The sequence below is a fragment of the Notolepis coatsorum genome (genome assembly GCF_963971535.1).
Source record: "Notolepis coatsorum genome assembly, chromosome: 13".
Taxonomy (NCBI): domain Eukaryota; kingdom Metazoa; phylum Chordata; class Actinopteri; order Aulopiformes; family Paralepididae; genus Notolepis; species Notolepis coatsorum.
The window spans coordinates 87,628,882-87,652,954 of record NC_140177.1 but is presented as its reverse complement, the minus strand read 5'-3'; the positions used below and the strand labels follow the sequence as shown (position 1 = coordinate 87,652,954).

Sequence of the window (24,073 nt, the reverse complement as noted above, 5' to 3'; positions counted from 1 at the left end):
CCCTCTCCTGTCTTGATCGTTGCTCGCATGTGCCCCCCACTGGTCGGTCGTAGGGAGGGTTGAAGAATCGATTGCATGTCCCCTCCGATACATGCAGAGTCAGCCAGCCACTTATTTTTTCACCTGCCAGCGCGGACTCTCGTTGGCGAGGTGTAACGTGTGGGAGGCTCACACTACCCTCGACATCTCCTGTCCTTGCTGTGCAGGCGCCCTGACCAACCTGTAGGAGTCGCTGTTTACAACGACCAGATTACCACCCATCGACTCCCCTCCCGCTGACTCTGCCAATTGAGTCAGTAGGACGGCCGGCCCAAGCCGGAGGCAACGCTGACAGCCGGATTCGATACCGGTGTCTCACGCGTTGGTGACGAGCGCTTAGACCGCTGCGCCACCCAGCTGCCTGTGATAAAATTATTTAAAACATTTGTTAATCTCCTCTGGGCTGGTAATGAGGGACCCAGAGATTTTATCGTATGAATAGCTCTATTGGCCTGGGTACCTCTCAACTGACGTGTTAACATTTTTGTAACAGCTCTCAACATTACACTTATTTGACTATAAATGATAGTGTTGTATTCATACTTGAGTTTCATAATATTATTTAAAGCAGGAGAGGATGGAGCATCTCTGTATGTCTTCTCAAGAACACGGAGCAAAATTTCAATTTCTAATAATCTTTTTGTGTTATTGCTTTTCATTGCAGACTCATACGATATTATGAGGTTGTCCACATACAGTATAACAGTTTTAAATGTCCCCAATGGTAGAAAATCATTGACCGAACTGAACACCACTAAGCAGAGTCGGATTGAAATGCCAACTATACTGTGATTTTCTCCCACCAAAATAAATCGACAATGTAACTGGGCAAAGTTACATAAAAATATTGTGATATTTGGAGGAAATAATATTGGATGTTAATTTGGAATCCGTTATAAAATAATCTATCCTTTTATATGATGTATGTCCTTGTGGAAAAAAAGGAGAAATCTCTGTCTGTGGGGTGCTGTAGCCTCCATAAGTATACAAGGTTCAGTGATTTAATCAAGTTGTACTGTAATGGAGTTAAGAGGAGTGCCTGGGGGAGAAGAGTGCCTGTCCATGAATGGGTCCAGAATGCAATTCAAATATCCACCCACTATTAGATGTGTAGTCGATTTTGGATTTTGTGTGTGAGCTTGCCTTGAATATGTACATTTGTGATTTTTTTTCTTTTTTCTTTTCCTTTTGTAAGTCCAGACGGGTGTGTTTGATTTGTCTGTAAACAAGACAGAAAAATAAACTTCATTCATTCATGTAGTTGACAAGTCAGGTAATAGATTTAAAAACACTTTGAAAAAAAAAACAGGGTTGTCAGGCATATCAATTTAAGAAAGTAACATGAAATGATAATATAATATTGCCTGTGACTAGTTCCCAAGTAGCATTTACTGAAACCTGACGTGAATGTTTTTTAGTAGTAAGCTCGTTGCTACCGTCTCTCACAGATGACGTGAATCCAGCATTACTCCACTCAAACACAAAACACTAAACCGTTCGACTGTAAGCAGAAATTCTAAAACTTGGCACCTGTCAAGTTGCATTTTGTGAAGCCATTATATATTAGTCCAAGGCTATTCCCTTCCCGTACCAGTCCAAAGGGCTGACCCTGAGGAAAGGAAAGAACGATCGACTGTGTTAACTTCATACATTCATCATTTGATTAGACAAAAAACACAGTGGCTAAGAAAATGTCTTGTCTAGTTAGTGTGCACAATTTGATAATACACACACACACACACACACACACACACACACACACACACACACACACACACACACACACTCACACACTCACACACACACACACACACACACACACACACACACACACACACACACACACACACACACACACACACACACACACACACACACACACACACACACACAGTATACAGAATACAGCTTTTCCTAATAAAATCACATTATACAGCTGTGGCTGTCAGGTCCTCCTTGTCCATCTCTTGAGTGTCTCTGTTTCTCATTGAAAGGCTCGGGCAAGATGAGGGGAGGCAGCACCCACAATAACAGGACAGGAGAAATCATCCCCAACTGTTGTGGTGTGTGGTGTTCCTGTGTCGCCTTTAAATTCATCTATCATGCAACGGAAGGCTCGCCCAAAGGTTCCTCGGTCACTTGGTTAAAGCAATATGGTTATGATAGTATACCATTTTGTAACTCAATACCAGTAATCCTAGAGGATTTCTACGGAAATGTTGAGGTTGATTTGAGGAAATGCCACTGGCTGAATTTAGATGATTCCGTGTTTAAATGGTCTTGTTTCTGGGTTTAAGTTATGTATTATTGTTCAATAGCAGCACGCTGTTTGTTGTTGAATGTGTGGTGAGGGAGAGGATTAAGAGTGTTTGTTTCATGGCAAATCTCAGGCAGCCAGTCAGTCAGTCAGTCACACACACGCACGCAACACGCACACACACACACACACACACACACACACACACACACACACACACACACACACACACACACACACACACACACACACACACACACACACACACACACGGTTAGTTTTGACAGGGGAAGAGAGCAGAAACTTGCATGCCGTGCCTATAACTGTTAAATTTGTCTTTTCTTCTATTTTTTTTTATAATAAAAGGCAATGATGATGACTAGCAAGGAAAACAATTTGGCAAAAACAGAGGTTTTACAAATTGCAACACTTAAACTAATCACTCAGGAGAGAGCCTCTTAGTCATACACCCTGCATGCTTGGCTTCCAGGTTTGGCTTCCTCTGGCCACAGTTGGTTGGCAGAATTAACCCCTGTTGTGCTCGCTTTAGTTCCAGTGGTGGTGGTTCTTGACACTTTTGTTCTTGACCTCACTCAAAAGGTAATTCCTTGTTCTTGTTTTAATTTAGTGTAGCCTGCATTTATTTAAGATTTTTTTTTCTCAGGCAATTTTCTGGGCACTGTAAATTTTTCCTCAATAAGCTACTCCTCATTGTAGCTTCTTTGGCTTTGCCATTACTAGAATTTAAGCTTATTTACTGTTGTACTAAATGCCTAAAATGTAGTAGTAGTAGTAGTAGTAAGAGAAGCAGCCGCAGTGGATGTCGTACAGTAGTAGCAGCTGTAAATTGGTGTAGTAGTAGTAGTAGTAGTAGTAGTAGTAGTAGTAGTAGTAATAGTAGTCGTTTTAGTAGTTGAAGTAGCATCAGCAGCAGCTGTACAGTAAGTAGTAGTAGCAGCTCCATTCACTGGAAGAGGTAGATGACCTGGTGCGGTGGTGTCGGGAGAACAGCCTCTCCCTGAACGTCAGCAAAACGAAAGAGATGATTGTGTACTTTAGGAGGTCGGGGGCCAGGCACTACAGCAAACATGCAGAACAGATCGCTAACACTGTCACATCCCTGACAAAGACTTGACAGGAGCACTTGGATTGGTCCCCGGATGCGGTGGCACACGAAGTTTGCCATGTTGCCATGTTTGCTCCCGGCTGCCCTTGGGGGGCAAGGATGACTGGATGGGTCAAGCGCAATTATAGTATGGAATACAGCATGATTGTATCATAGCTGAATGAATAATGCTAAGTCGTTGGCGTGGGCCACATCGCTGATGAGGAGCACGGGAGCTCTGGAGCGATGGTATCTTGCCAGGTTGATGACAGGGAGCTCTGGAGCGATGGTATCCTGCCAGGTTCATAGTAGGGAGCTCTGGAGCGATGGTATCCTGCCAGGTTCATAGTAGGGAGCTCTGGAGCGATGGTATCCTGCCAGGTTCATAGTAGGGAGCTCTGGAGCGATGGTATCTTGCCAGGTTGATGACAGGGAGCTCTGGAGCGATGGTATCCTGCCAGGTTCATAGTAGGGAGCTCTGGAGCGATGGTATCTTGCCAGGTTGATGGCAAGGGGCTCTGGAGCGATGGTATCTTGCCAGGTTGATGGCAGGGGGCTCTGGAGCGATGGTATCTTGCCAGGTTGATGGCAGGGGGCTCTGGAGCGATGGTATCTTGCCAGGTTGATGGCAGGGGGCTCTGGAGCGATGGTATCTTGCCAGGTTGATGGCAAGGGGCTCTGGAACGATGGTATCTTGCCAGGTTGATGGCAAGGGGCTCTGGAGCGATGGTATCTTGCCAGGTTGATGGTAGGAGGATCTGGAGCGATGGTATCTTGCCAGGTTCATAGTAGGGAGCTCTGGAGCGATGGTATCTTGCCAGGTTGATGGCAGGGGGCTCTGGAGCGATGGTATCTTGTCAGGTTGATGGTAGGAGGCTCTGGAGCGATGGTATCTTGCCAGGTTGATGGCAAGGGGCTCTGGAGCGATGGTATCTTGCCAGGTTGATGGTAGGAGGCTCTGGAGCGATGGTATCTTGCCAAGTTGATGGTAGGAGGCTCTGGAGGGATGGTATCTTGCCAGGTTGATGGCAAGGGGCTCTTGAGCGATGGTATCTTGCCAGGTTGATGGTAGGAGGCTCTGGAGTGATGGTATCCTGCCAGTTTGATGGTAGGGGTCTCTGGAGCGATGGTATCCTGCCAGATTGATGGTAAGCAGCTCCTGAGCCCGCCCCCCCTTCAGACGATGAGACCAACCCTGGTGGACCTGTGGGCCTTTGGGCAGTGCCAGGGTAGTGGTGGGTGCCTGCATGAATGAGAGCAAGACAACATGAAGGTAGGGGGGTTCAGATATTTTTAATGTAGCGTGGTGGCATTGGATCAGCAGCGGACAATTAGTGGGTTGAGATAAAATGGTGTAAGGGGATCATGTGATCTAATGCTGGACTCTAGCTTCAAATCAAAAGAGAGTCTGTGACCACAAGAGACAACATAAAACATATATGAACCTGCCATATGTCCTTCATTCATTGAGGGAACTATTTATTACCCACTATAGCATGAGGACATATGTGCTCCAATGAGCACCCATTCTAGTATATTAAGAATGTGTTCTCAAATGACTCAGCTGGTCAAATACAGGTTGGATGAATTATACATAATAAAATGGAGCATTGGTTTTGGCTCTCGGATCACAATGAAACAGATGGTCAAAATGACCTAATAGGTGATTTCAGGATCAGGCTCCATTGTCAAAATGCTTGACTAATACAATCTCTTGAATCAAATGATTTAAAGCTGCAGAGAAATTAGAAGTGTACCTTCCCAGCAGACATAGAGCAAGTTCTGCATCACTTTTCAAGTCCATGCACACACAACACATGGTTGCCATAGACTCCCAGAGGCACCACGTTGCCTACTGCAGATTTAATGATTTTCACAGGTGTCCACAGTGAGGGTGTAATCTAGCATGCAATTCCCAAATGACCTAGGGTGACAATATTATGCTGTCTCTAGAGTATACCGTATATAAACCTTTATTTAATCACGTACAGTAAGTCACATTGGGATTGAGATCTAATTTTCAAGAGAGACCTAAGTACATAGATGTATATATAAAGCATACAACATATAACATGTATAACATTTAAAATATACAATATCAATCATACTAGTAATTACCAATAATACCATAATAGTAATGACAAGGAGACTAAAAATAATATAAGTCAATTAAAAACAAATAAAAAAGCAGTTGGAGTTACTTCAGAGAAGACTGGCTGATGGCAGGGAAGACTGCAACTGGGGTGGGCGGGCTAGTTACCCTTCCCACAGGCCTAGGTTCAGGCCAACCCAACCTAACTACAGTAGAGTATGAAAAAGATGAACGGAACAGAAATGGCAAATGCGAAGATAACAACATTCAGAGGCTTGAGAATACACCAAAGGAAGTGACCCCGGGATGACCAAAGGCAACCTTACACTGCCCAGCAGATGAGACGAGTAGGGCACAGAGCCAGGTCGAGTACCACAGAGTTATTGAGCCCACTGTTGCAGATGGTCATATTCCAGCAGAACACATCGACACCAACTCCCCGATGAACTCCCAAGCCCACAGAAAGGACCCCAACAACCGAGGGTGGAAGGAAGGAGAAAGACCCCGACAAGAAAAAGAAGAGCATGTGGCCCAAAGGAAAGATCTCTCAGAAGAAGCAGACAAGGGAAGTGGTTGGCTTTGGATGAGAAGAAGAGAGGAGACCTGGGGTTAACAAGAATCCACGGGACGGAATCACCTGAATATGTCAATCGGGCTGCCGGGAGCTGCCCCACATTCCTGAGATGTTCTGTGATGAATGGGTGGCACGCCTGTGAAGGGCGGCTCCCAGCTGAAGAGCCTGCTGCTGGGTCTCAGGCACCGGCAGAGGTGCGACAGGCAGACATGCCCTGCAGGTTCCAACCTGTCTCCAAAATGACAATCAATCAGGGTTTTTCCGATTAGATTTCTGAATTGACCCATTGGAACCAGAGTATCAAACTTCAAAGTGCACTGCATTTCATTCTAAATGTATGGTGAAAAAGACCAGACCAGTGTTAGTTCTGGGAACATGTCGACGATGGAAATTTTTTGGATAAGCCCTTTATAAATAAATAAATATAAACAAATGCAGTTTTCTTCTAGTGGAAAGAAAAAGCTGACCCACTTTTTGACAGTGGCTCAGGAGGCAGACCGTAGCTCAGGAGGTACAGTGGTCTTTGTGTAATCGGAACGTCCCTGGTTCGATTCCAGCTCCTCCTGGCAGCGAGTCCTTGAGCAAGACACTTAACCCCTAACTGCTCTCAATGAGCAGGTTGGCACCTTGCATGGTTGCATCCGTTGTTGGTGTGTGAAGGGGTGAATATGAGGCATATGATGTAAACGTTTTGGATGTACGCACTATATACAGTTATAAATCTATGGTCTGAATTGTAGACAGCATCTACATCTACGAGTAGAGGGTGCAGCATGTCTGTAAATCACATCACCATAATCTAGCACAGAGAAATATATATTTTTTTGTTATTAGTGCATATGAGGTTTGAAGGTGAATCCATCATCAATCCAGATGCCTAAAGATTTATAATGTGGGACTCTTTCAATGACTGTACCATTTAACATGCATATTTGAAGAGTACTGTAATCAGTGTATTTGGCTCCAGAGAACAGGATACATTTGGTTGTATATGCATTTATTAACCCAAGTTAGAGCCCTATTTATATATACAAAAAATGTAATCCTCTTTTTCTCCACCTGATTTTTCTGTGCTTTTTCCTCCCATCCCAATTTAGTCATTATGCCAATTCCCCCCTCCCCTACCTGGTCGTTGTGCGCATGTGCCCCCTACTGGTCGGTCAAGGGAGCCCTGAGGTCTACCACATGCTTCCTCCGACACATGCGGAGACAGCCAGCGGCTCTCTTTTCACCTGACAGCGTGGACTCTCATTGGTGAAGTGTAACGCGTGGGAGGTCACGCTGCCTTCACCACTTCCTGTCTTTTGCTGTGCAGGCGCCCTGACCTGACCTGTAGGAGTCGCTGTCCACAACGCCAGATTACCACCCACGACTTCCCTCCCGCTAACTCAGCCAAACGAGTTAGTATGACGGCTGGCCCAAGCCGGAGGCAATGCTGACACCTGGATTCGTGACCGGAGTCTCTCGCATTGGTGACGAGCGCAATCTCCGCTGCGCCACCCAGCCGCCCTTAGACCTATTTATATAATTAATATAAATAGTGAACATGACTGGTCCTAATATTGAACCTGGTGGGACACCTTTTGTTATTGGTAGAAACTCTGATCTAACACGAACCATTTTTACACACTGTTGTCTGTCAAAGAGGTACCTGCTGAACCATCTATAATTGGGATCTATTCTAATACTTGACCATCCTTGCAGGAGGAGGGAATCATCAACTGTACTGTATCAAAGGCTTTTGATAAATCAACAAAAAAAGCATCACAGTGCTTCCTATTGTCGATAGCTGACAATTCATCACAATTAGAAAAGTAGCAGAGATGGTGCTTTGATCTGTTATAAAGCCAGACTGGTGGGGGTTAATACATAATATCTAGTTAAGAATGACTTGAGTTCATTGTTTACTAATGATTCAAGGGTCTTAGCCAGACGAGATAGGGGTAGTTAGCATTAGCGTTTAGGTCAAGCCAAAACAGGAAGAAAATTCTCCATTGAATGCATTGAAGTCTATGAGAAAATAGTTTTCTGAGCTCTCTCACTCTTTACCAAAACCACTTCTAATCACTAATTTCTAAATGGATTCTTATGAAATTTGGACATGTACTACACAAGACTTCAGGCTATGGACCCGGGGTGTTTATTATTATTATTATTATTATTATTATTATTATTATTATTATTATTATTATTATTATTATTATTATTATTATTATTATTATTATTATTATTATTATTATTATTACAGTTCCTTCCTTCATTTTATGACGCTTTGTAAAAATACTTGCTGCTGTTTTATCTGTTTTGAAAGATAAGCTAAATAAAATCTGCATTTAATAAAAAAAATAAAAATCTGCATTTAACTTCAAAATAAAGTCTGCATTTAATTTCAAAATATAAGCCTATTTAGATCCTTTCATTCGATTTTTAAGCGTTATGTGTAAAATGGTGTGGTCTGTCTTAGACCTCCTGCAGGTTAGTCACAACCAACATGTGGGCCGGTTCTGACAGGAGGTTCCATAATAGTGAATTTGGTGAAAATTCAGCAGAGAAGGGATAGTGCATCTATAGAAGAGTGATACACTGAGGTAGAAGTGGGGTGGGATAGGGGTTCAGGAGAAATATCAAAGGATAGATAGCTTTTTCCTCCTATCCTCCCAATATCTCAGTAATTTTGTAGGTGAGATCTGTAGATATAATCTTGGTGCCAGGTCTTTTGAGATGGATATTATCTGTTTTTATAGAGATAGTTTCTGGTCCAAAAGCTGTCAAAGTGTTTTATGAAATCATAGCCAGTAACAATACAGAAATTGGGCATAAGCTGCAGTACGAGAGAGTCAGTCGAATTGGTAGGAATCATTAAACGAGGACACTAGTAGACGGATACAACCCCCCCCCCCCCCCCCCCCCCCTTATCAGGAACATGTATACTTGAATCAGTTAAAGCCAATTGGTGATTAATATGTCTGTCTGTCTGACTTCTGCAGCTGTCCGGGGCGTTAGCTCGGCCAAGCTTCTGATGTCTCTGATGTTTTCATGATCCCGTTTTTTACTTTATGAAATAGTTGCTTTATTATTCGCTGTTGTCCAGCCTGTGGTTTTCATTTGTCTTTTCGAGGCACTGCCACTATTCACAATTCACCATTCCCAGCCTGAAGGGCTGCATCACAAACGAATGCCTCTCTGTGGCACAAGATTCCAGGGTTTTAGAAGCATCTGATTATGTCTAATGGGATTACAGTAATACCGTAATCTGTAATGCGTCAGTAATTACAATCCATTACAGTCACAGAAAAAAACAAAAACAATGCTATACAGAGTTTTATAAAAATAGATATTACCCAATATTTCTGCAATATTTGGATCCAAATCTGATGGGGGGGGGATTACAGTTTAATTGTACTCTGTAAAGCCCTATTTGTACAGGACTAGTGTCCTGTGTAACATAACATTATCCCCCAACCTCTTGTGATTTCCAGATGCACATTCGCATGTTTTTTACCAAGGTGTCATGAGGTTGAACTTGACATGCCCATAGTCTTGACTGATCAAACATTATTGTTTCAAATGAGACCTCAAACTAATTTATAACACCAGCAAATGCACTGCCTGGTACTTCAAATCTATCCAACAGGGGAAAAACAATTAACTGGATAACATTTACATTTAGTCATTTAGCTGATGTTTTTTTATCCAAAGCGACTTTCACATTGTTTACAACAAGTCAGCAGGAAGGGAACACCTCTGACGGCTACGGATAAGTGGTATAGCAGTGTTGAACTGAGCAGTGCTTCACTCTGAGTGCATAGTATTATAGACATATTAGCATAATAGGTAGTAGTATAGGCAGCATAGGACTTAGTAGATAGTAGCATAATACATAATAGTAAAAGACAGTAAAGAAGGTTTATTTTGTACTCGGGATCGGCACGAGTAATGTTTTCCCAGATTGAGTACTTGCATGAATTACTCGAGTAGTGCTATTTTTAGAATGCATCTTGCATTTAGAAATGCACAAAAACGAACCTCTGTTTTTATCTTTTAGATAATGCTAAGCTAGCTGTGCAACAAACATTTTATGGTAACAAAGAGGCTGGATATAGGAGGACGTTAGCTCCACAGCTTCCAGTTGTTGTCTTCCTGCAACAGATCACATCTTGTGAGATTTCAGAGCGAGATTTCTGTTTTAGTGGTAAAAACGTTGGTGGTTCAGTTAAAACAGTAGTTGAGTAGTCTGTAGTATGTACACCTACTTTGGATGGAAATATATTTTGCCAAGAAGGAACTACAGTATATGCAGGTTGATCTCCATGCTAAGGTGAAGCAGTTTGATTTTGAGAGACTGGTCAGATGAGCTCAGTGGTACACTAGTTGAAGAAACATGGCTTGGATTCAAAACCAAATTCTCAACCATACTAAACAACATGGCCCCCTAAAAACCTCCAGGGTTAAAAATCGTGCTGAGCCATGGATGCACTCAGACATACTGACCGCTATGAAAACCAGAGACAAAAAATGCTCTGAACTTCATAAAAGTCAGTCAAAGCTTGCCAAAAGCTCAAACAGTGATCTCCAAGCCCACGTGGTTGAACTCAAACAACAAAGAAACAGACTAAGAAATGATGTAAACACCATGATCAAATCTGCAAAAATATATTGCATCAATGACAAAACTGAGGAAAACAAAAACAAACTCTGTGAACTTTGGAAATTACTCAACAACCAACTAGGCTGCAGTAAAAAACTAAAAACCAGATTTACAAGCATAAACATAAAGACAGAAAACACTCATCACAAACAAGCTGGATGTAGCCAATTACTTAAACATTTTCTTTACAAACATAGCCACAACACTGGTTAATAAACTACCCTCCCACTCAGGGCATTTTGGGGTAGAACACATCATACAGTAGCCTTCTACAAAAACCTAGGAGTCCGCAAAGACGACTTCAAACTTGAAATGGTAACAACAGATGAGGTACCCAAAAAACTGAGCGCCCTCCAACCTAACAAGGCCACTGGCCATGACAATATCCCCTCCAAATTTCTCAGAGACTCAGCAGCCGCCATCACTCAGTCATCACCCACATAATAAACCTCGCCATAAAACAGGGATACGTCCCCAAAGACTTCAAAATTGCGAGAGTGACCCCCATGCACAAAAAAGGCAGCAACACAAAAAAACGAATCTACGAATTCCAATCTGGCTTCGGAACATCCCACTCCACTGACACATGCCTTCTCTATTTGAACGACCACATGAAACAAGAGGTGGACGTGGGCAATAATATATTTAATAATAATGCAGGACCTGTTGCAGAGGTCTTTATTCAGCATGCAACGACACTCAATGTTTTATTGGCACACAGCGGTTAGTTTAGCACACACACCGGAACACACATGCATGCATTGTCTCTTTAGGATCGCCGATCCGATACTACTCTGCGCTTAACCCATCCCGTCGTCCTTCCCCCCCAAGGGCCGCCAGGAGCAGACGAGGGCTGCGGCGTGAGCCACGCCCGGGGACCATCCAAGTGCTCCTGCCCGTCTTCGTCACGGACGCGACAGCGTTAGTGATCTGTTGTTGTGCATGTTTTTCCATTGGGTTTCTCTTATCGAGGGGTGGGGGGGTGGGGGACCCTTGCGAGCATGGCGAGAACATGCAAACTCCACACAGAAAGGCCTGGGAGATCACCCTGGCATCGCGGAAACCTGGTCCCCAAGCGGGAATCGAACCCTGGACCTTCTTGCTGTGAGGCGACAGTGTTACCACTACGCCACCGTGCCGTACAAATACTGCGGCATGGTCATGCTGGACCTCCAAAATGCTTTCGACATTGTCAATCACTCCATTCTGATTGACAAGCTAAAAGCAATTGGTTTTGATAGTCCATCAGTGAGCTGGATGCAATCCTACCTGGAGGAGAGAGAACAGATGGTGGAGGTAAACGGTACAGTCAACCAACGAACAAGATTCTTGTACCGGATCTCCTCTCTGGTAAACAAGACTACACTGGAGACTCTAACAGGAGCACTCATTCAAGGGTACTACGACTATGCTTGCACCTCATGGTACCAAAGCACCTCAAAGGCACTAAAAACAAGATAACAAACATCACAAAACAAACTGGTCAGACTACTGCTTGACCTTACTCCTAAAGCCCACCTCACCCCTGCCCATTTTGACAACCTAGGATGGCTCAGAGTAGACGACAGAGTACAGCAACTTGCAATGGGCCTGGTCTAAAAGATACACTACACCAGTAAGGTACCCATGTACATGTCGAAATACTTCCCAAAGGTCAGTGAATACCACAACCACAACACCAGAGGGAGTTCCACAAATCATGTTCAACCCAGATTTGGCTCAAACAAGAGACTAAACACGTTTCGCAATTATGCCACAACAATGTGGAACGCCCTACCCACAGCCGTAAAATAATGTGAATCCCTACCCACCTTCAAAACCGCTCTTAAAGAGCACCTACGGGAGGCTGCAATTCGAAACTGGCCCCGGTAAATGTCCAACCTCCCCCCAACCGCCCCCCATGTACAGTTTCCTCCTCCTCAAATGTATATATTCTCTTCTAGAAACTCTGTCTGTAAATAAACAGTACTGTATATTTGTATATATTGTATGTCATAAATATCTGGATGTAACAGTACTGTATATCTGTATGTCGTGTATGTCATAAATGTTATGATGAATTGAAAACGGGGGACCCTGATGTAAACAAGATGAAAGTATTTCTCTGGTCTGCATCCCCTTAACAATTGTGTGTATTGAGCCGTACTGTATTGTACCCATTCTGCAATCTGTTAATACAATTTTCAATCAATCAATCAATCAATCAATCAATCAATCAATCAATCAATCAATAGCGTTTACACTGAATATGCATTTAAAACCCTCCTGTATTGACTACCCAAAACTAATAATGCAAGTAAGAAGAGAGTGTGCAGGAGTTCTCTTTTCTATAGTCTACATGTTGACATACTGTAGGCCTATTCTCCTTGGTAGGGAGGTCAATCACTGAAAATACTTAAAAGAATATGGGTGGTAGAGCCATATACATTTTAATTGCATATTCCACCTCTGTGAGATGGTCTACAACATAAAAAGATCAAAACGGTGAAATAGATAAATAATAATTTTCTTACCGCACCTTCCTGTAATCACTTGACCCGGCTATAATCCAGTATAATCGACCATGAAAACGGCCTTTTGAGCCATCTGAGAGGATTGAGAATGCTCGTGCCTTGATTTGGGCGGCATTCCTAATACGTGACCGTGCACCCATCGCCTTTTGGTTAAAAAACTAAAAAGTTCCAAATGGAAAGAATAATCCAATTCAGGATTATAGTCAACACTTGGGTAGAGTAGCCATTTGAATGAAAAACGCAGACGCCATTTTGACAGATCATCAACCAAATCATGGGTTTGGCTATCATTTGAGTTGTTGTTTGTTTTACCAATTACAAGTATGGTTTGGAACTTTGGCTTTTTGTGAGAGGAGTGGCCCGAAAATTCAAGGGCTGAAACCAGAGCGAAATGGCATTCTGAATAGCATTGTGGGCGGAGCTCCCATTTGATTCCATTATGGAACGTTTGACCTCTCCAGGGCGTTTTTGCCCCCCCGCCCTTGTTAATTTCCTAGCTTTGGTTAATGCTACTTCTTCTGTCTGTTGGAACCCAGTTGACCTTTAGATCCCTCATACCTACATGTGTACTTAGGTGTACTTCCGTATCCCTACGGCACCTGCAGTCACGGGGGTTTACATCAGTGACTCAAGTGTTGGCTCAATGTGCACACATACTGTAAACCACTCTTCGTTAAGAGTGTCTGCTAAATATCTATCAAACTTGTCATTTCCAAGTACGGTGCGAAACAGACCTGTGCATACCCTGGATGCACGTAAGTGTAATGTACATGTAATGCACACCGAAACCAAAATCTTATCTCTGAAATCTGAGAACATACATGAGTTTGTGTGTTTTGAAAGTGCCACAGTCCCTGCTTCCACTGACCATGAATTATGAGAGATGATGTGGTGTTGACAAATTTTCCTTGCAGTATGCAACCCTTGTTGTCTTACAAACATAAGCGATGTTATTTTCAAAATGTAATCCAATAGAGACAGACAGTTACCTATTTTAAATTGCAATTTCTATTATTCTTGTATCGTTTTCTTGTATTTGATCTGACTACATATGCAAATCAGCTTGAAGCATGGTCCCTGCTAAATAAACTTTAGTTTTAGCTTTTGGATTACTGTACTACAAAATCTATAGAATGATAGTTTGTAGTGGATTATAGTTTGTTTTTATATATTTCTGGAATAATCTCTTCTCTTCTCTTGTTTTATCTCGTCTTTTCTCTTATATTCTCTTTCCTCTCCCTCCTCCTCTCCCATTATCTCATCTCCTCTATTCTCCTCTCCTCTCCTCTCCTCTCCTCTCCTCTCCTCTCCTCTCCTCTCCTCTTCTCTTCTCTTCTCTTCTCTTCTCTTCTCTTCTCTTCTCTTCTCTTCTCTTCTCTTCTCTTCTCTTCTCTTCTCTTCTCTTCTCTTCTCTTCTCTTCTCTTCTCTTCTCTTCTCTTCTCTTCTCTTCTCTTCTCTTCTCTTCTCTTCTCTTCTCTTCTCTTCTCTTCTCTTCTCTTCTCTTCTCTTCTCTCCTCTTCTCTTCTCCAGGTGAGCCCAGTCTGTGTTATGTGTATGATGGTGATGGAGTGTGTGAGGATTTTGAGCGTGGGTCCAGTGTCCAGGACTGTGGCTACTTCACTCCGCTGGGCTACACTGACCAGTGGGCGACCACGGCCTGGGCTTCCCACCAGGACCCCAGCCGCTGTCCCTCACACGCTGCCACCGGGGAGCCGTCACTCACCAAGGTACCATCATCATATAACTAGTTATTCATATTTTTTTATATTTATTTTATTATTATTAATTACTTTGTATTAGCTAATAAAAGTCCCCAATATTTCTCAAAAAAGTGTTTAATTTAAACAAATTAATAGTTTTGATCCATATGGGTCGAACCGATTCTTTGGCCAGGATCTGTCTGGATCTAAACGTTGATCTGTGGTGAAAATAAATATCTTTTTAGGAGCTGATGAATCATATGTGTCTAGCTATGTGTCATACAACAGCAGACACTACAGATCGTACTTCTAACTTCCCCCCGGGGCCGGACAGTGGCTGGGCTTGTAGTGAGAAAGCTTGGCTGCATTCCAGTTTGGAAATATCATTACTTCATATATAAAGTTTAACACAACAATACTGCTTAACTTATGCAATTGTGTTGTAAATAAGAAATCCGCCAACTAGTTTGTCACACTAGATTGATCGACTTACAACTAAGCATTTCCTGGTTGAAAACAAGAGGCGAGTACATACAATGGCCAATAGCGAACTTTAAATACTTAAAGGGGAACTATCTTATAAATGGCCTTTTTGAGTGTTTAGCATTGTTTCCTAGCTATGTGAACTTATATTAATATGATCTATGTCTCAAAATTCTCATATTGGCGCATTCTTCCAATTCTCCTCTCACAATATTCACCCTCACTGAACTGAGTCATCTGAAAATGTGCCTATATGTGATGTCAGAAAGACACCGTTGCATGTTAATGTTCAGGCGACGCCGCCGCTGCGCAGTGGTTTAGGAGCCCAGGCTCAAAACAGCTCGAGATCTTGAGGTAGAAAAATGCTGTTTTTGAGGACTTGATTAGAAATACAAAACAATGAATAAAAAAAATATATATATTACAGATGTGTTCCATAGACTCACAGGAATTGTGTAAAAGTGCCCAAATAGTGAAAGAAATAGTAAAATAGTTCCCCTTTAACCTTCAAATATGAAACTGACAGCATAAACTGACAGCACATTATTGATGTAACTAAGATATTTTCTGGGAAAAACGTTTTGAATGCATAGGTATTTCAACTACAATACAAGTTATTGTACAATACAAGGTAAGGGGGTAAGAGTTCCTGAACTATACTGTACTGTAATTCTGTACTACAGAATTGAATAAGAGAAAACTGTATTACCCCCTGGGTGATAAATTGGAGTCGCAAGATTCTCACACAAAATAAAGTGTTGTTTATTTCCATTATTCACTATTTAGGGAGAACAAATTCAGCAACTCTTTGGAGGCCGATTGTGACGGGGTCCTCTCCCGAACTCCTTTGATTCTCTCATAAACAGGCGTAGTCGAAAGATCTCGTTGGTGGGTGTTTATTTCCCGCCTCCCAAAAGTGCAGAGGTGATATAGTTTTACAAAAAATGTGAAAAGTGAAAGTAACGTAAACCAAAATACCCTATACTTACTATATCTAACAAAAGTGGAAAAAGAGAAAACAAATAAACAAAACAAAATATACTTAATACTTAACACTACACAAAGTCTAAATACACAATATACACTACTACTTCTACTACAAGCAATACCAACACGTTGTACTAGGGATCCTGGTTACCTTCACTGTAACTCAGTCCATTCAAGACTGACGTCCCTGGGCCAAAGCAGCTCTCTTGTATCCAATAGCCCCTCCCACTAGGCTTTAAACAGGATGTACATATTATTATTCTTTTTAACACATTAAACCAATTCCTACACACAAAATATATATCCTCCACTATATCACATAACTTCCAACTGTTTTAAATTACAGATAACCAAGTAAACAGTACAATACAATCATATCGCTCACGTGACGATTACCTTGCGTCAACCCCTCCCATTTAACCTGGCGGATATGTGTGCTTCTGCTTGGCCAACACGTCAACCTAGGAGTGCAGAGCGAAGCGAATGCATCATGACTGTGAGTAAATAAATGTGATGTGATGAATGAATGTCTTGCTGTATGAACGTCATTCTGCTATAACAACGGAAACGGAATGAAATGATTGTGCGCATTCGGACATCCTACGAAAGCTGACAAGAGGGAATGTTTGGTGTGTGTGTGTGTGTGTGTGTGTTGCTCCGCGGCATATGGCGTGTGTGCGTTCCCATGTGCGCTGTCCACATGAAACGCACCACATTACATTATACGGTTATGGTATATGGAAAGACAGACAATGAGTGTGTGTGTATGTACAGTATGCGCACTGCCCGCAAAGTCAGTGACGGAGCCGCACCGTCACATCATCCCTCTCCTCCTCGAGGTTGGCGATGTGCGGCAACCTGGATAGGTAATCTGCCACCACATTGGTCTTGCCCGATCGGTGTCGGATGTTAAACTTAAATGGCTGGAGTGAGAGGTACCATCGGGTAAGGCGGCTGTTGTGGTCCCTCATGGAGTTGATCCAGGTAAGAGCTCGGTGGTCCGTTTCCAGGTCAAATTCCCGTCCAAGCAGGTAGTACTGCAGACTCTCCAGCGCCCACTTAATGGCCAAGCCCTCCTTTTCCACTGTGGAATACCTGGTCTCCGGTGGCTTCAGCTTGCGGCTCAGGTATAGGATTGGATGTTCTTCCCCAGGGTCTCCTTGGGCCAAAACCGCTCCAAGGCCAACTTCGGATGCATCCACCTGTACCAGAAATCTTCTGGTGAAGTCCGGGCTCTTGAGGACAGGGGAAGAACATAGGTGGGATTTCAATGCTTTGAAAGCCGTTTCACACTCCTCTGACCAGTTTACTGGATTCTTCTGGTCCTTATTGGTCAGTGCTGTAAGTGGGGTTGCAATGGTTGCAAACTGGGGCACAAAACGTCGGTACCAGCCAGCCAATCCCAGGAAGGACCGTACTTCCTTCTTGGTCCGAGGTCGAGGGGAGTTTTGGATAGCTTCCACCTTATCCACTTGCGGACGCACCTCACCCCGTCCTAGCAGGTAGCCCAGGTACTGTGTCTCCTGCTGTGCCCACTCACACTTGGCAAGGTTGAGTGTCAATCCCGCCTTTCGGATTCTTCCCAGCACCAGTGACACATCTTGGACATGCTCCTCCCAAGTCGCACTGAAGATGACCACATCATCCAGGTATGCTGCACTGCAGTGGTCACACCCCTGGAGGACTCTGTCCATCAGTCTTTGGAAGGTGGCTGGTGCTCCATGAAGTCCAAAGGGCATCACTGTGAACTGGTACAAGCCAGCTGGTGTTCGGAATGCTGTATATGGCCGACACGACTTCTCCAGCGGGACCTGCCAGTATCCTTTACAGAGATCCAGGGTTGTGATGTATCTGGCAGCTCCGATCTTCTCCAGTAAGTCGTCGATCCTTGGCATGGGGTAGGCATCAAACTCAGAGATGGCATTGAGCTTCCTGAAGTCAATGCATATCCTGAGTGAACCATCTTTTTTAAAGACAATGACTACCGGACTGCACCATTCTGAGTTAGAAGGTTCAATCACTCCGAGCTTCAACATCTCCTCTATCTCCAGTCGCAGCTTTTCCACCAGCTGTTGGGGGACACGGTAGGGACGTTGGCGGATTGGCCGTCCATCTTTTAGGCGAACTACATGCTCAATGAGGGTGGTTTTCCCTGGCCTGGCGGCAAAGAGGGATGGAGACTCCTGGAAGACCTGGAGGAGCTGTGCAGCTTGCTCTAGAGTTAGATGTACTAAGACAGGGGTAGCAGTTGTAGTTAGAGCTCTCAGTCCTGTCTCCACTTCCTCTTCCACGTCCACCTCCCTCACCAGCAGAGCTGTTACTGGCGCCTGGATTGGACGCTCCTTCCATTGTTTCAGGAGGTTCACGTGATAAGTCTGTTTCTGTTTCTTCTTGTCCGGGTGATGGACCTCATATGTGACAGGACCCATCTTGCGGGTGATGAGGTATGGCCCTTGCCATTTCGCCAAGAGCTTGCTGTTGGACGAAGGGAGGAGCAACAGGACTTTTTGGCCAGCCTGTAGCTCACGGTGCCTGGCCTGTTGGTCATACCAGGCCTTCTGACCTTTCTGGGCCTCACGCAGGTTGACCTCTGCCTCCTCCTGGTATCCGGCCAGCCGATCCCTCATCTCCAGCACAAACTGCACCACCCCTCTGTCACTCGAATGGGTGGAAGGACCCTCCCAGCCCTTTCGGAGCAGATCCAACGGTCCCTGTACCTCCCAGCCATACAACAGTTCAAATGGTGAGAAACCTGTTGAGGCCTGGGGAACTTCTCGGTAGGCGAAGAGCAGAAATGGGAGCCAGCGATCCCAGTCCTTGCCAGTGTCATCCACAAACTTCCGCAACATCCTCTTCAGCGTCTGGTTGAACCTTTCGACCAAACCATCAGTTTGCGGGTGGTAAGGGGTGGTCCTGATAGCTGAGATGCCCAATTGTTTGTGGAAGAGATGCATCAGCCTAGAGGTGAAGTTGGTCCCCTGGTCCATCAAGATCTCATCTGGTATCCCCACTCTGGAGAACAGCTGTACCAAAGCCCGCAGAACCACGGGAGCGGTGATGGTGCGCAGGGGAAAGGCCTCTGGGAAACGGGTGGCGTAGTCACTCACAACCAGGATGTACTGGTGTCCACCGCTGCTTTTCACCAGAGGGCCCACGATGTCCATAGCAATCCTGCGGAATGGAGTAGAGATGACAGGGAGTGGCTGGAGGAAAGCTCGGTCAGATTTGCGGGCAGGGCATGTTTTCTGACATGTGGGGCATGTGGCGCAATATTGATCAATGTCAGTGTACATGCAGGGCCAATAAAAGCGCGCACTAACCCGTAAAAATGTTTTATGGCGGCCAAGATGGCCGGCCCATGGGAGGGTGTGTGCTAGGTGCATGACCAGTCCTCTACAGCTAGCAGGCACCACAAGACGTCTGTGGTCATCTGTAACTTTGTATAACACGTTATTATCAACAATGAACATTTCCTTTCCCACACAATTTGTTTTGGTCTCTTCTACCACTTGCATAAACAACGGTTTCAAAGTTACATCTTCCCTCTGTATCACAGAAATATTTTCAGGCACTTCCCACATTTTGTCTGTTGGTTCAGGTTCGGTAGATTTTAGCTGCTTCTCAAAGCGGCGTTGGCGCCGAGATTTTTTTGGCCCCTTAGTGCCACCCTCACACAGACTACTGTCAAAATCTGGGAGTGGTTGGACTCCAGCCTTTGCCTGGGCTCGAGTTATCACAGGACACACAACATCTCCCCTCTTCCCCGAGACAGTTTGGACTGGCAATTCTGTCTCCTGCAGTAAATCCACCAGTATCGGTAAATCTCTCCCTAATATGAGATCTACCGGCAAATTGTCTACCACCCCAACAGTTAATAGGTAAGGCTGGTTCTCAAGGGTAACAGTTATCTCTGTTTTGGGGTACAGATGCTTATCCCCATGCACACACAACACATCTGCTTGGCGGCTATAGTCCACACTGCCTACTGGTACTATACTGTGTTTCACAAATGACATAAAGCTACCAGTGTCCAACAGAGCAGTAACCTGGCGGCCATTAACAGTCACAGTCCTATAGTGCTGAGCTTGCACATCCTTATCCCCGGTAGTCTCCACCTCAGGCCGGGGTGCATAGCAAGCGCCTGTGGCCTTAGCCTTGCGTATGGGACACTCAGAAGCTTTGTGGCCTGACTGCTGGCAATAGTAACACACAAAGTCAAAGTCCTTACCGGCTGAGCATTGGTTTGGGGCAGAGCTGGGGTTACCTGGAGGTTCCTGGTTATACCTTCGCGGTGCAGGCTTTAGATAGGGTGGCTGGAGCAACTGCCGGGGTTCTGCACTGGTGGAGCGTACAGCTGGTCCTCCTCTTCGAGCGTTGACGAACTGTAGAGCCAGTTTAGCAGCTGCCAGTCCCTCCCCTGGCTCATGCTCCTTCACCCATGTCCTCACCTCGGAGGGAAGTAGCAGGAGTAACTGCTCCAAGATGATCGCCTCTCCAACCTCCTCCTTGCTGTGCTGCTCGGGCCGAATCCAACGACGGTAGAGCCCCTTCAGGCGGTGATAGGTCTCGGTGGGGTTCTCTCCCGGTGGTACCGCAGTGGACCGGAACTTCTGCCGGTACGTCTCTGGAGAGATGTCAAACTTCATCAGCAGTGCCGTCTTCAGGTCTGCATAGCAGTGGGCTCTTTCCTCATCCATCGCCGTGTAGGCCTCCAATGCCTTCCCGGACAGCAGTGGCACGAGTCGGCATGCCCACTCACTTTCCGCCCCCCAGTTCCATGTTCTAGCCATGCGCTCAAAACGTAACAGGTAGTTCTCAATGTCCTCACCCATCAAAAATTGGGGAATTTTAGGCTCACTATAGTGCCTCCAATCTGGCCTTGACTGCTCCGGCCTACTGACTGAGTCAGAAAACTGCAGAGAGGGTTCCACTGATGGTGCATCCTGGTACCCACGCCGGGGTGCAGGTGTTGGCGGGTCAAGTCTGGGGTTGCTTGCTGTCCCTGGAGTTGCAATAGGGTCATGCAAATTTGGGGCAGGCAGTGAAATATTTTGACGTTGCTGGGGAGCTGGTTGAACCAGTGGAAGAGAGGTCCGCAGGCCTCGAATCTCTGCCAGCAGGCCCTCCTCTCTCCTTTGCTGTCCTGCTAGGAAGTCCAGCAGTTCTCCCCCTGGTCCACCGGTCGGCGCTGGGGCTGCAGCGCCCTTCTCGTCCTCCGGGTCTGTCTCCCAAGCCCGGTCGGTATCACTGGCTGCCAACTCCTCATCTCGCTCTTGTCTCTGGGAGCGCAGTCCGGCGCGCTGCCTGGGCAGGCGGGTTATCTTCTTTCGGCTAGCCATCCCACTTCTGACACCATATGTGACGGGGTCCTCTCCCGAACTCCTTTGATTCTCTCATAAACAGGCGTAGTCGAAAGATCTCGTTGGTGGGTGTTTATTTCCCGCCTCCCAAAAGTGCAGAGGTGATATAGTTTTACAAAAAATGTGAAAAGTGAAAGTAACGTAAACCAAAATACCCTATACTTACTATATCTAACAAAAGTGGAAAAAGAGAAAACAAATAAACAAAACAAAATATACTTAATACTTAACACTACACAAAGTCTAAATACACAATATACACTACTACTTCTACTACAAGCAATACCAACACGTTGTACTAGGGATCCTGGTTACCTTCACTGTAACTCAGTCCATTTAAGACTGACGTCCCTGGGCCAAAGCAGCTCTCTTGTATCCAATAGCCCCTCCCACTAGGCTTTAAACAGGATGTACATATTATTATTCTTTTTAACACATTAAACCAATTCCTACACACAAAATATATATCCTCCACTATATCACATAACTTCCAACTGTTTTAAATTACAGATAAGCAAGTAAACAGTACAATACAATCATATCGCTCACGTGACGATTACCTTGCGTCAACCCCTCCCATTTAACCTGGCGGATATGTGTGCTTCTGCTTGGCCAACACGTCAACCTAGGAGTGCAGAGCGAAGCGAATGCATCATGACTGTGAGTAAATAAATGTGATGTGATGAATGAATGTCTTGCTGTATGAACGTCATTCTGCTATAACAACGGAAACGGAATGAAATGATTGTGCGCATTCGGACATCCTACGAAAGCTGACAAGAGGGAATGTTTGGTGTGCGTGTGTGTGTGTGTGTTGCTCCGCGGCATATGGCGTGTGTGCGTTCCCATGTGCGCTGTCCACATGAAACGCACCACATTACATTATACGGTTATGGTATATGGAAAGACAGACAATGAGTGTGTGTGTATGTACAGTATGCGCACTGCCCGCAAAGTCAGTGACGGAGCCGGACAGGGACGTGCACAGGACTTTAGAGGGGCAGGTGCTCAAAGGCTGAAAAGGGCACTATACCCGTATGTGTTATAATCAAGCTCGATTTTTAAGGGCCCTTTTCGGGCGGGGGGGCCCCCTTTTTATGCTTTTTGGGGGTTTTTGATTATCAAATATTGAATATTGAACTATAATAATCAGTTCTGGGACTTCCGGTTTAACGTTAGAATGGAGTAAGTCGCATGTGACACAGCTGCTCACCCGTTTTTTTTTTTTTCGTTTTAAAAACATATTTATAAACCATCAATGTGTTTAAAACTTGACGCATATATCAACTGAGATTATCAACTAACTATATTGACCAAAATAATCAAGATGTCACCAAAGAGAGGCAAAACGAGTGAAAAACCAGTCGCAGAGGACCCGCCTAAGGAAGCAGGATACGTGCGGCAAATAGCAGAGAATATAGACGTGATAGTGGCCGCTTCAAGTTCAACCCATACAAATACCTCCGCAGATACCGAATATATCATTCGGGAAATGAAAAATGAAATGAAAAAAATGGAGAAGACAATAACCCAAAAAGTAGATGATATCAAAGAATCTATCGAATGCAAAATAGAAGCGCTAAGAGTGGACGCCGAGACACATATTAAGCGCACCGCGGCACTGGAAACAGGTATGGAAGTCCACCAACAAAATTTCGTTCGGATCTACAAAGACGTAGATGATATCAACGTTAACCTAACTGCTGAGATGAAGGGAAACTACAAATAACTCAATACGGAGCTCAACGATATAACGATGGAGCTTAAGCGAATCATTGAAGAACAGAAAGCCAAAATATTCGAGATGGAATATCAAAGACACAAGCTGAATATTCGTATAGTCGGTCTGGACGAGTCGGTGAGCTGCGCACACCCTGAAGAGTTTGCGACAGAATTACAGAAAATCTTGAGACCAGCGATCCTTCCTAAAGTACCCGAGGTGGAGCAGTGCTACAGATTGGGGACCCGATCCAGTGACAATAACGTTAGACCCAGAGTGATATTGGTTACCCTGCACCAAGTCAGAATAAAATAAATGATTATTCGTGAAACTCGCAGGATGAAAGGCAATCTGAAATACAAGGATATATCAATACACTGTTTTGAAGATTATTGTCGTGAGGTAGTGGACCTGCGAGCCAAGTTCAAGACGGTGATGTCTCAACTCTATCTGGAGAAATACAGACCCCTATTAATATACCCTGCAATACTTCGCATCGTCGATAAACAAGGAGCAAGGGTTTTCCTCAACTCGCCTGAAGATGCAGCCAAATACATGGCAGCACAACACGCAGGATAGTGTATAAATGGCCTT

At 44.6% G+C, this 24,073-nt stretch overlaps 1 protein-coding gene across 1 annotated transcript in view; it reads left to right on the top strand.

Moving 5' to 3' along the window:
* pappa2 (pappalysin 2) overlaps window positions 1–24,073 on the top strand; it is a gene marked incomplete at both ends in the record, with an annotated part of 373,122 nt that overhangs the window by 149,040 nt on the left and 200,009 nt on the right. Inside the window, 1 exon segment of the mRNA XM_084327732.1 lies at window positions 14,760–14,956. Coding sequence (XP_084183858.1) covers window positions 14,760–14,956 — 197 coding nt within the window.